The sequence below is a fragment of the Diospyros lotus genome, chromosome 8 (genome assembly GCF_014633365.1).
Source record: "Diospyros lotus cultivar Yz01 chromosome 8, ASM1463336v1, whole genome shotgun sequence".
Lineage (NCBI taxonomy): Eukaryota > Viridiplantae > Streptophyta > Magnoliopsida > Ericales > Ebenaceae > Diospyros > Diospyros lotus.
The window spans coordinates 42,558,131-42,571,537 of NC_068345.1; the positions used below are offsets into that span (position 1 = coordinate 42,558,131).

General features: G+C 35.8%; 3 protein-coding genes across 3 annotated transcripts in view; 1 reads left to right on the forward strand and 2 right to left on the reverse strand.

The window, feature by feature from the left end:
* Positions 1-2,288, reverse strand: part of LOC127807298 (uncharacterized) — a 28,985-nt gene extending 26,697 nt beyond the window's left edge. The window contains exons 1-2 of the mRNA XM_052345014.1: positions 1,917-2,288; positions 1,359-1,674 (exon numbers count right to left, since the gene is read on the reverse strand). Of these exons, the coding sequence (XP_052200974.1) occupies positions 1,359-1,674; positions 1,917-2,104 (504 nt within the window). The 5' untranslated portion in view covers positions 2,105-2,288. The remainder of the gene's footprint in view (positions 1-1,358; positions 1,675-1,916) is intronic.
* A 1,096-nt stretch (positions 2,289-3,384) lies between these two features.
* LOC127807115 (glucan endo-1,3-beta-glucosidase 5) lies at positions 3,385-8,411 on the forward strand. Its single transcript, XM_052344751.1, has 2 exons — positions 3,385-3,993; positions 7,089-8,411. The coding sequence occupies exons 1-2, from the start codon at positions 3,626-3,628 to the stop codon at positions 8,194-8,196; spliced, it is 1,476 nt and encodes a 491-aa protein (XP_052200711.1). The 5' UTR covers positions 3,385-3,625; the 3' UTR covers positions 8,197-8,411.
* A 1,370-nt stretch (positions 8,412-9,781) lies between these two features.
* On the reverse strand, positions 9,782-11,405 carry LOC127807447 (heavy metal-associated isoprenylated plant protein 41-like). The gene is made up of 3 exons (XM_052345289.1): positions 11,030-11,405; positions 10,576-10,774; positions 9,782-10,229 (listed from the first exon to the last, which is right to left on the reverse strand). Exons 1-3 carry the CDS (start codon positions 11,307-11,309, stop codon positions 9,947-9,949), a joined length of 762 nt encoding a protein of 253 aa, XP_052201249.1. The 5' UTR covers positions 11,310-11,405; the 3' UTR covers positions 9,782-9,946.
* Between the last annotated feature and the right edge of the window lie 2,002 nt (positions 11,406-13,407).

Consider the following 13,407-nt stretch of genomic DNA (forward strand, 5'->3'; position numbering starts at 1 on the left):
GTATTCTGTTGTGGGTTTGATTTCCGGGTGAGCAGTGAAGAGAGATTGACAAAACCTAAGTTTTGAATTGGTTTCTAAGAGCTCCTAATCATAACAATGTAAATAAGAAAGTACCATCTATTTAGATTCAATAAAAATATCTAAAAAATCAAAATCCATAATAATAAGAAAATAGAATTTTGGTTTTAGTACAAACTCGAGATTTAGCGATTTTACCACCCTCAAAATACATACCTACTATTTCTTGAAAAATTTATTAAAAATCATTTTAACAACAATGAATATTAACTATCAAAATACCGGGAGGTAGTTTTTCAAAATAAAAATATTTTCTAGTTTTTCAAAATAAAAACATTTTCTTATATGTCTCCTTATAATACGCTAATATTTTAGACTTAGAAAAATAGCATTTTTCAAAGTGAAAACATTTTCTTGATTGTGAACTTTTAGTGTTTATTGATTATGGACTTGTAGTGTTTATGTGTTTGTTTAGAACTTTGCATGATGATTGATACTTATTTGAGTTTGAGTTTGAGACTTTTGAGTTTGAACTGAGTTTGAGTTTGAGACTTTGAGTTTGAACTTTGATGATGTTTCTAGTTTAGAATTTACATGATGAATGAATCAACTTTGATGTTGTTAGTTTAAAATTTGAAGATGATGAATCATGAATGATATGCATGTGTTATTATTGATAATTTGATAGTTATTTATGATTTTACAAGATTTTGAGTTTTTTTTTTCTAAAAGGTGTGTCTCGTTTCGCAAAGGCACGCCTCGCGCCTCAGGCTCCAGGACCCTTTGCGCCTTGATGTGCCTCTCACATTTCAGAACTATGCTTGAGCGATAGGATTGTATGAGTGCTTAGGTTTTGTACTGATCAATTTCTACTAAATAAAGGCTGCTCGATTGAGGGTGTTGGACTGCTGGATGTAGAGCCAATCTAATTGGCTTGAACCAGGATAAAAGGTTGTGTCTCATGTGGTTTGATGTTTCTTTCTTGTTCTATTTTATGCTTTTAAATTTTGTTCTTTGTTATTTGTGTTGTGGTGCGTTGGCCGGTGAGTTGTGAGTGTCTTGAGTGGTGTTCGATCGGTTTCTTGAGAGGATTAAGCTGCCAGTGCTCCCAATTTATAACAAATCTCCATTTTTCATTTGAATTTTTTTTTTTTTGTATTTGAACATGTTTTCTAGTTTTCCATTTTCTGTGGAGTAACTTTCTGGAAAGCTGAAGCAGTTTCCCCCAAATGGTTGTTCAGACGTACTTTGTCATTTATGAAAAAACGTCAACCCAACTTTCATGTACACTAATTTAACACATAAAGCATGAACTAGTCAGTTGCAAAGAGAACACTTACAGATTTGCGAATCATGGCCATCTGGATGGGGTTATTCTTTACACGAGCTAGGGCTTCTTGCTCTCGCTGCCGAATCAAAAGCAAAGGATCAGAATGGAGTTTCCTCCACGCATCATTTGAGGAATGAGGCTTCTCATCAAACAACGCTCCTGGCACGGAAGGCTGCTGCTTGGTAGAAGAAGAGGAGGAAGGTGTATGAGGATCAGACTTGGTCTTCGGGAAGGATTCAAGCTCAAGTGCCCTGAATCCATCGGAACTGCTGCCCTTTCCTACAGCTAATCCAGAATCGTACAGAAAATCCAACCTCTCTTGCGTGCTATAGAAAAAAAAAATCCAAATAAAGAGAAAATGGGAATAATTTAGTGGTGAATCGGAAATTGAAACAGAGAATTGCAAAGGAATCTATAGAGGCGTATCGGGAAAAGAAACCCTAACCCTAATATCAGGGACGGAGATGAATGGCAATTGATCGGTCCCAAAAGAATAATAGACAATAAAAGAGGAAACTAATAGAGAATATCGAAAGCATGGTGGATGTAGTAGTAGTAGTAGTCATACGGGACAAGGCCAGCTTGTTGCTGGAGCAGACGAAACTCAGAGCGTTCCCTCTCTTCCTGGATCTGCTTGCGGAGCTCCTCCGATTTCTTCTGTTCGGCCTCGTGCTTCTGCTCTGCTTTCCACACGTTCTCTATGTTTCGGAGGCTCCCTGTGTGCCATCCCTTTTTGTTCAGGAACTTCAAAGCCATCGCCAAGAACACGATACGATCAAAGTGGGCGCCTTTGTTGAAAGAAATACAAGGGAGACGGGAGCAGGATGACAATTTATTGTCGTCCCGTCCCGCGGGTTCTCCGGATCAAAGTGGGTTTTACGAGACCAATTAGGTTTGGGTTTAGGTTTAATATTAAGTTCTAGAATTGGATTTCTCCACTTTAGTCCCCAACCCAAACACGGTGCGTGCGTGTGTGTCTATATATATATATATATATATAATATTATTTATATATTAATTAACATTTTAAATTATTACTCATATATTCAACTCATAAATATATTTTTAATTTCAATCCATGCTTAGATATAAATAAATTTAGAGATAGAGACGATGCTTTACGTTTTCGTCTCACCTCATTGTCATTATTATAAATGAATTTATTTATAGAATAAAAGCTGTTTTTATAAATATTCAAGATTTAAGTTTGAGAATTTCTTTTATTATGTGTCAACTAATTTGGTACAAATTTTAAAATAAAATAATTCAACTTTTATGGGTAATATCTTATTTGATGCAAAAAAATTTATGGGTCCATGACAAAATTAAATTAAATTAGTGGGATTAAGGACATCCCTCCCTACCCTTGTATTTCAAGATTATTAAGTAAATTTGTGTATCTAATATGTTTTTAATTATTTGTATACATAAAAAATTAAGTAAAAGGTCAAAAAAAATAAATAAAATTAAACTAACCTTATAATTACATAAAAATAAAAAATAAAAAATAAAAATGAATCATCACATAAACTGCACCATCTCATATATATATATATATATATTTTATTTATCTATGTTGTTATATATACAATTTATATTTTTTCTTTTTTATGCAACATCTCCTCTCCATTGCCCTTTTGCCTTCTCCATTAGCGAAACACTCAGGGCACGGGCACACCGCCATATCTCTTTTAATTCTTTATAATAATAATGATATTTTATTTTCACTCATCATAGCTGAGTGAATAATGGTCAATATTGTTTATATTGGTCTGTCTGACTGTTTTATTAATTATCGTGTGTGTGTGTGTGTTTTTTTTTTTTTTTTGTCAATAAGTTATCATATATTATTATTATTATTATTATATTTGTCTGATTATCTTATTTTTTTTCGTATAATTTTATGTATGTATGTATGTATATCCATATTAAGTTATAAAAAATATTCATCCAACTTTTTCGTTCAGAGAGCATTTTTCATACAAATTTTTAGTATTAATTTATTAAAGCATATTCCATCATTAGCATTGCGAAATGCGATCTTCACCTTCCACCCAACCGACTCTTGGGCTCTGTTTTCGGCCTTTACCTTTCTTACAGTGAGCTTCGCACTTCAGCCAGTCCAGTCCTCCTCTCTTCTTCTTCTTCTTCTATTATTACCCTTCTTGTTCTAAGGGGGCCTATCCTGTTAGGACGATCAGGGAATTATATTTTAATGATCGTGGAGAGCCCTCTTTCTCTCTGGGAGAGGAGAAACCGTTGAAATCTCGATTCTCGATGAGAATAAAAATGACAGAGGGCAACAAGTTAGCAGTGGTAATAGTATTAGCAGTAGCAGTGATGGTGGGAGTGGTGTGGCCGGCAGAATCAGCAACTGGGATAGGTGTGAACTGGGGGACCTTGTCTCTGCACAGGTTGTCGCCGTCCACGGTGGTCGATCTCCTCAAAGATAACAAGATACACAAAGTGAAGCTGTTCGATGCGGATCCATATGTTCTCAAAGCTCTCATGGGGACTGGGATTGAAGTAATGGTTGGAATTCCTAATGAGATGTTGGCTTTACTCAGCTCTTCCACTGCTGCCTCTGATCTATGGGTCCGTCAGAATGTCTCCACCTATTTGGTCAAGGGCGGTGTTGATATCAGGTTCGTTTCCTTTCTCTTCTGGTATAGCAAGCACCTGCTTCCCAATCTGATCTCCCCGGTTCTGCTTCTTCTTTCTTGCTTTAGTAACAGTGTGTTTGGGACGGAAATGGATGGAAGATTATTCTCCTGTTTGAGAGAGAACAGTAATGGAATGAAATGGGAACACTTTCTATTCATTTTTCTCTAAACCCTTATTTTTCATCTTCTGCTTAAAAAAACTATATTTCTCCTTTAAAAAGTATTAATGTTATTTGTTATTTAATATGCTCTTTCATTTCATTTCATCCATTCCATTCCTCTCTTAGACAAGGAGAAAGCATTTTGCATTATTTTACATTACCATCCACTACTTGCTTTCCAAAATGAGGTGAAAATACTTTACATTTCGTTCCACACATTTCAGTGCCATTACTCTCTCCCAAACAAAGCGTCTATACAATGGAAATCAACTAATTTTCCATCTATTAATCTTTCAAATTGCCAACAGTCCAAAAGATTTAGGCTGTTACGAAATGAACTCAAAGTTCCCCATTCGCTTGTGATCCTACGTCTCATAAGCACAAATAAGCTGCATGAAATGGAGTGCACAGATATAGTCAATATAGATGCGCAACAAATTTTAATAATTGGGAATTGGGGGGGGGGGACACTATTAACGAGAACCTGATATAAAATAATATTGCCAACCATTCCAAAAAGCTTGAGCTGTTATGAAGCTATTAGGAAGTGAGCTCATTGTATGTCAAACTATTTTCAAGAAGGATACCCAGGTTATTAACTGCATGGTGAAATTCCTCTGTTTGGATAGTGTAGATAGTTCAATGAAAATTAGCGGGACCAATTTCGCATATTGTAATCTGGTAGCCTTAATGCAACTTAGTAGGGGATTGATGGCTGTATCTCTCTCTCTACTAATCTGCATATTGGAGACAACATCATGACAATGTGAAGCCATAGTCTTTGGAGTCCATAGCTGTTTGTGAATTTGGCTGCCAAAAGTCATAGATTTTGGTGTTCATGGCAGTGCTTGTCTGGTCTGTTCCAATGGAATGGCATGCGAGTCAATGACATAACTTTATTTTTTGAATGCTATCTTTATTTTTTGAATGCTATTGCTAGGTTTGTGTTCTTGCAAATTGATTTTTTTAACATTGTGGTGGGAGTTATTTCTACTAGGTAGTCTCATCTCTTTCAAAGTGAAATAGAGAAAATAAATCCAAATCTGAATATGCTGGACGTATCAACTTCATCCTTGGTGTTTGACAGCCAATAAGACAGAAATATCGACAAGTTTGATATTGAAATCTGATGGTCAGTGGCTATAGTTCAATTCTTCAAGATGTACTTGATTTTACCAAGGGATGCTGAAATTCAAGTAATGCAATTCCACTCTACTATCCCTATTCACAATTTACTTGAGATCAGCTAAATTGAGTCCTTTTCCTAATTGGCTTTATTAAAAGCCATGAAATTTCTGAACTCCAATTAACCCTTTATTTTTTAGAACTTTTGGTACTACAAATATGGGCAGTATATTTATTTCTTAGAGGCACATCAATTGTTCTACTTTATAAGAAGGAAAAAAAAAAATCTTGCTCAAGAGATAAATTCATCCTTCTTCAAGAAATGAAAAATCCTATCACTTGAGCCCATCCGTTACTATATAAATAAGAGAATTGCAAATAATAAAAATAGAAATTTCTAATCCGTAGCTGTTGAAGCATGATCTCTATTTTGACCCTACACCCTGTTCAGACTTGAAATCTTGCATACTCAACAATTTCTGGTATATAAAATAAGTTAATAGACATTTGAAGTTGTGAATTATTAAAGTGATGATGCTGGAAAGTGTAATTTGGGGTCTGATAAAACATTTTAACTACAGAACAACTTATTTACAATTTAAGAATCTCATTTTGTAGTGAAAATACGTGCGGGCTTATTTCAACCTGCTCAACTTTCATTGAAAGCACTTCACAAAGATTTCCACTTATTTCATGCCCATGGTTAAAGTCCCTCTTTTAGGTTGTAAAGAAATTCATTAAACTTTAAGAGGGTTTATCATGGAATTGGAGAGGGTCTTAAGTACCATATTGTGGATTGTATACTCTCTTATTGGATAGATAGGCTTGGGATTATGATGGTGGAATTGTTGATTTATCTACTTGGATAAATGATTTTGCACTCTTGCTTTCAACGGGGAAGAGATTTTGGAGAAAGTGGTTTTGTGTGGATGCTGGAGGTTTTGGAGAAGTTGGTGTATGAAGTACCTTTGGCATATTGTAAGGTATCACCTAGTTGGTTGGTAGAGTGTATCTTACCATCACAGGGTCTTCACTCCTAAAATCATTAAAAATGTACCAAAAATCATTAAAAATGTTCCGAATATCCAATCTAGAAATAGACTTTGAAGTTGGTTCTATGGCAGGATAATTCACAAAAAATGCATTATATATCAGACCTTAATAACTAAGAAAGTAATCATGGTGCTTGTCGTTGAGAAAGAAATAGCAGAAGTCATTAGAGAATTGCATGATTTGACAACTTCTCCAGATTTGCTTAGAAGCTGCACATTTTACTGCACTTTATGGCATATTTAGGGGAAAAGGTTATCTGCAAATCATTAAACAACTTTGATATCCTTTCCATATGGGCTTTTTTTCCATGGAGATAACTTAAACAAGTGTGTATAAGGTCTTAAATTTGATGCAAATAAAACTCAAGAAGTTATGTTTAAAAAAAAAAAAAAAAACTCTACAAGTTGATAGGTGGTTGGCCACATAATATATCCTAATAGATGTGGACGATGTTAAGTGGGAATTTAGTAACCATATACGATACTCGTTAAGTGGGATTGTTTACCTACGTTTGTAACCTCCCAATCAAAAGAGACGAGCACAAAATTGCAACAAGGGGGCACATTTAATTGAGCTTTCCAAATGAGCGAATTTTGTTGGAAGAAATTCAAATGAGACAATAGAGATTCACTGTTTACAGCGGCAACCTTAAACTAGTTTTGTGTTGGTAGGTTTTGATTCTGGACATATGTCTATTCTATTTTTTATTAGTTATTGATTCTTACAATCTGATTACAGGTATGTTGCAGTAGGAAATGAGCCCTTTCTTTCAAGTTATTCAGGTCAATTTCAGTCATACGTCATCCCTGCACTGATGAATTTACAACAGTCATTGGCCAAAGCAAATCTAGCAGGTGCTGTAAAGCTAGTGGTTCCCTGTAATGCTGATGCGTACGAGTCTTCCCTCCCTTCCCAAGGAGCCTTCCGTCCTGAACTGACTCAAATTATGAGCCAACTTGTTTCATTCCTCAACACTAACGGTTCCCCTTTTGTAGTCAATATTTATCCATTTCTAAGCTTATACGGGAACTCAGATTTCCCTCAAGACTATGCATTCTTTGAGGGGACGAACCATCCTGTGACAGATGGGACAAATGTGTATTATAATGCATTTGATGGAAATTTTGACACGTTAGTTGCAGCCCTTGCCAAAATTGGGTATGGCCAGATGCCTATAGTTATAGGAGAGGTTGGTTGGCCTACAGATGGAGCAGTTAGTGCAAATCTTACTGCTGCAAGGGCTTTTAATCAAGGCCTTGTAAATCATGTTCTGAGTAATGAAGGAACCCCCCTGCGGCCCGTTGCCCCTCCAATGGATATATATCTTTTTAGTCTCCTTGATGAAGGGGCAAAGAGCGTACTTCCGGGAAACTTCGAGAGACACTGGGGCATTTTCTCCTTTGATGGCCAGGCCAAATATCCATTAAACCTTGGTTTAGGCAATGGATTGTTGAAGAACGCCAAGGATGTTCAGTATCTGCCGTCAAGGTGGTGTGTGGCGAACCCATCGAGGGACCTGTCCGGTGTGGCAAACCACATCAGGATTGCTTGCAGTGTCGCAGATTGCACTACACTCAACTATGGGGGTTCATGCAACGCTATCGGAGCGAAGGGTAATATCTCATACGCATTCAACGGTTACTACCAGCTGCAAAAGCAGGACTCACAGAGCTGTGATTTTGATGGGCTTGGGACGGTCACTTTCTTAGACCCTTCAGTTGGTGATTGCAGATTTCTTGTTGGGGTCACTGATGGTAACTCTTCTTCATGTTCTGATTTGCACAGAAGGTGGCTCCTCCTTGTTTGGCTTTGGATTTTATGGGGTGGTTGGAATTTGACCATGTGAGACAGGTTTCATAAGTGAGTTTTTTCGTGGTCCCTATTCTGGAAGTTATAGAATTATTAGATTAAGAGAGAAAGAAAACCCTAGTCTCTAGCTGTTATTATATTGAAAGTTATGCAGGCTATTTTAGCCCAGGAATATTGTGCTTGTAACAAAGAGTTGGTCGTGTGGTGTACTGAACTATCCATTTGATTGATCTTCATTTACAGTTAGATTTACGCGCTGCTGCTTCCTATAGTCCTAAAAGAACAAAAAAAAATTCTGGAGTAACTGCCACTGAATGCTGCATTCGCGTTGGAACAGGGATCCAGCGTGGCATTTCTTCTCCCCGACAAAACTGCTGCTACCACAAGCGGTTCTTTGGCCAAACATGACAAAAAGATACACAAAGGTGTATCAATAGCAATTCTTTTGTATAGTTCAAGATGTATACAAAGTTTCTTTTGTATAGTTCAAGATATATATAAAGATATACTAATAGTATTATTCTAACAAAAAAATATCAGAATATTAGTTATTGTTTTCAAGGTTAGAGTCGCTTGTTATCTGTTGCAAAAATAAATTTAAGGGGAAATGCCAAATTAGTCATTGGGTTATACATCACGAAATCAATTTGGGTATTATAGTTTTAAAAGAGTCAAATAAGTCATAACATTTAAAAAAGTGTTAAAATGTTGTTTAATGTCATCCAATGATGCCGCAAATTCAAATTCAAAAAATTACAATGATGAATTTTGAAATTAGTCTCCATTGCAGAAACCCGCAGGCAAAATTCAGACAAATTAATTTTCAGGCAAGCTAGTGGGGCTGAGAAGAACTCAGAAATGAAAATGGACATGAAAACAGAAAATCAGAGCTTTCCGAGAAAGGCGTGTACCATGGAATAATGAAGGGTGAGATTTGGAGATCCAGAGAGAGTCAAGAAAACTTGATCGGATCCACTCAACACCACCTGATCAAGACTCAAGGAACTTATCATCACAGCCTCTTCAGAGTTTGGAACTTGGGACATAAGGTGATGGCGGTGACAGTGTACACACACTACACCCGCAGTAATTGTAATACAGTGCAGTAACTGTAATGGTTGCTGGTTGGTGCGCGCAGCGGCTTTCTAAGTGCCTCCAAAATTTTTAATAATCATCTAAATTGTTGGCATAGACATAGAGCCAGGGTCTGGAGAGAGACATTCATTAGGCGGCGGCAAAGCAAATACTGACGCAGTGCCAGCGCTGAATGTTGATTGATTAAGAGTCGTGCGAGTTTCCATCACTATACATACTTTTTACTGTGAGAGCAAGTCTAATTGTTTACGTCATCAGTTTCCAAGCCATGCTAATCTAATCGACACTCGACTAGACAATGCTACTATAAAACGGGGGCTCGATTAATTAATTAGTATATGAATTAATTCATGAACTGAACAAATATTGGGCCTGCTGGCTGGCATCATGGTTTTCCTTTCCGTCGAAACGGGCAGTAGAATTGAAAGCTGATAAATAATAAATATTTTTGACAGTCAACGCAAACGCACTTAAAAGCATGGGCGTCGAGCCAACCCGTGCATCAAACTGAACCCTGACCAGCCGTGTAGAGAGGCCACTGTAGAAATTTAATTCTGGTAATCTCTTCTCTTCACAGAATTGATTTATTTACGTTAGGATTTAAGGTGTACAGCTTACTCGAGTAACTAGAAGACTTACACACGTCAATCACACAGCAGAATAGAGATCATGCTGCACGGCATGGGTACGAATTAAGAAACAAGCCTAAACTTGAAAGTAGTGCAGTCTCCTAAACGGAAGGGAGCATCGGAAAGGCTACCATGGGCTCTCTTGTTATCATAACCAGGATACTTGTCCTTGCAGAAGGGCACGCTCTCGAGTAAAGCCAGCCCTAGCTTCTCTGCTTTCTTCACCAAGTCCCACTTCTCATATGGATAACCATCCTTGTGCGTTACATGAATCTCTCCTTTGTGATCCTTCCTTAACAACACCTTGGCGTTCTTCAAAAACCCTTTTACCAGTCCCTTATTCAGCCTACAATCACAATTCACAAACAAATGCCGAATCCAATTTCAATATGAGCTCAAAATTTCAATATACACGAACCTGCAGTTCCCTACAAAAACAAAAACAAGAACAAGATATTTATATATATATATATATATATATTTCCCAATTCCCTGATAATTAACAAGTACGTAAATAAGACCAGATATTGAAAATCTTCTTGGCTTCTGGCCATCGCGGATTTAAAGGGCCAGCCAACGGATCAATGGTCAATCACATATATTTCCTAGATACGATACCATACGAGACGATGGGAGGCTGGATGTTTTAGTTCGCGCAAGAAAAGGAAAGGGGAAGAGAAGTAATGACTGACTTGATTTGGCAGGCAGTAGCCTCCGGGAAGATGAAACCAACATGGGGGAAGTTGTAGACGATACGATCGAACCTCTGCGTTCTGAGGAAGAAGTGTTCGCTCATCTTTGTTGCGTCCACCCCGCATAGTACCACGCACCCCAACTCTTCCAACTCTCTCACGTTCCATATCCCATTACTGTACTTGTTTATTATATCTTCTGCAATCAGAATCAATCACCCATAACCACAACAATATATCGTCGTCAATATTACACTCAAATCAAATGTCTCAGCATTTAAATTAACTGTTTTTTTCCTGAAAATGAAATACAAAAATAATCAAAAGTCAATCGAGCACCATCCCCCCCCCCCCCCCCCCCCCAAAAAAAAAAAAAAAAAAGAAGAGAAAAAGTAGAGCAGTTGAAATCGGGAAAATAAAAAAGGGAAAAATAAGTCTGAAGTAGATTACGGACGGCGGGTGTCGAGGGAAGTGGCGACCATGTTGCGAGCAGAGGTAAAAGCTCTGGCAAGAGAGAGAGAAAAGGAAAAATCTCCTTCTCCGACCAACAACATTCGGTGCAGAGATGAGTAGTGCTCGATCTTTCTCTCTGTAAAAGTTCCCGCCCCATACATGAATTCATCATCTTCTGCTTCTTCAGATTCGTCATCCTGCTCTGATGAAAACGATCTGCTTTCTCCTCCATTTTCTTTCTCTCTCTCTTTCTCATACCCTGTTAGCGTGGCCGTGTCCATCTCCTCCAGTTCTCGCCGGTTTCACGTCACTCCGCACTCCACTCCTCAACTCCAGCCTACTTTTAATATGCTTGAGGGTAATTGGTAAAGGCGTCCCTTCGCAGATGGAGACGAGAAAGTATCTTAAAAAAATATTTAATACAATTGCAATCCTGGTCTAATATTTAAATTTGCCTTTAGTTAAAACATATTTATAATTAAATATTTATCCCCGTAATCTTTCAATCAAAATATAAACTATTTTTTTATATATCTCTATAAATGAATGTTAAATTTATAAATAAATACCTAAATTTATGAATAGATACTCAATATTTTAAAATTATGATACTAATATCATCATAGTGAGTTGTGATTTTTTCCAATTTAAATTTAGCAGGTAAATTTTTTATGTTTTTTTTATGTGTTTGATAATTTGATTATATTTTTTTTTTCAATTCTAAATTTCTACAATCTGGTATGAGATTTATTAGATCAAACCATTAACATCTTTTAATCTCAACCGTCAAATTTGCAATCCTTTGTCATCTTCGTCACCTAAAGTTTCCTATTGCTACTACAACTATTGTCATCAGCCACTTGTGCTCTATCGTTCTTTAACACCATCAATCTTTTTGCAGTTGCCATTAATTGCATCAGTCCATGTGACCTTTAGATTGTCGTTTCTAGTTATCGTAATCAATTATTCATCTCCTCTAGGTGACTTTTAGATTGTTGTAACCAACCATCCATCTTTTTTCGGTCAAAGTGATAGTCATTTCATCTTCTCTAAGAATCGCAATCCAAGCATCAGCCTTCTTTACTTCCTACCATCATCAACAATTTTGCTATTGTAATTGAATCGTTTGTTTGCTTTCTAGCCACTTGTTTGTCTTCATCGATTGATTCCGACCAATTATCAACCCTTGTTCCATTCGTTGCCATCAACAACAGCTCTTCAACCTTTTGCCATTGTCAACTATCAGTCGACCTTTGCATGCCCAAATCTACCTGGATCTCGTAGATCCATGTTAGATTTGATCAAGACCTATGCAACCCATCCATATTTGTCCAATCGAGATTTGACATATCCAAATCAGATTTGTTTAGATCCATTCAACTCGTTTAAATTTGTTTAGCCCATCTCCGACAAATCTAGATCCATCTCACCTAAATTTGTTACCCAAATTTTCTATCTTGGTACGTTTTTTGTTGGGTATTTCTTTGTTGATCCATTGATACTATTTGGAGTTATTTCATTTTAGTAATAGCAATTTGAAATATGATATTTCATTATTGGATTGGAATATTAAATTTTCATCATAATAGGTTAAGATATGAGTAATTTTGATATATATTGATTTAGATGATACATTGTTAAGATTTAATAAAACACCACAATCTTGGAGTACTAAAGAAAAATAACGTAAAATTTATAAAGTCTTATCTTATATATATTTGTATTTATTAAATCAAAATTTGCAGAACATTTTAAAAGAGAAAATTGTGGTTGCATTGTGATTGAAACTAAAAGAGTTATGTATGATTAAAAGATTGAATAACAAGTTGCAACTAAAGCTAATATTATATTCTTATTAAATTACAAAAGATACATCTATTGAAAAATATTTAAGATTTTTTAAAGATTTTTTTTTTAATTTGGAAAGTATAAAAGTCGAATATGATGAAAAGATTTAGGTTTAATTTTGTTATGTTCTTTGTCGGTCTCATATTCAATTTTTAGAAACACTATATTCTATGTTGTGATATTCTCATCTTAAAATATATTTATGATGCTTTGTTCTCAAAATAAAAAATAAAAATTGATAAGCAATTACTAGACAATTAAAAAACTTAAAGAAAATGGTTTATTGATTAGAGAGATAATACATGAAAAAAATTTGGTGATAAAGAAAAAGGTAGATCAAAGTCTATAAATAAAAACAAAACTTGCAACTATTGTAAAAAAAAAAAAAAAAGACATGTTAAAAGTGAATGTTTTAAGCTACAAAACAAAAATATAACTAGAAAAGAAAACAATTAAATATTTCAAACGAAGTTAGTGTTGTTAAAAATAATAATAGTGATAAAAACTTTTAATGGTAACAAATTAAATTAC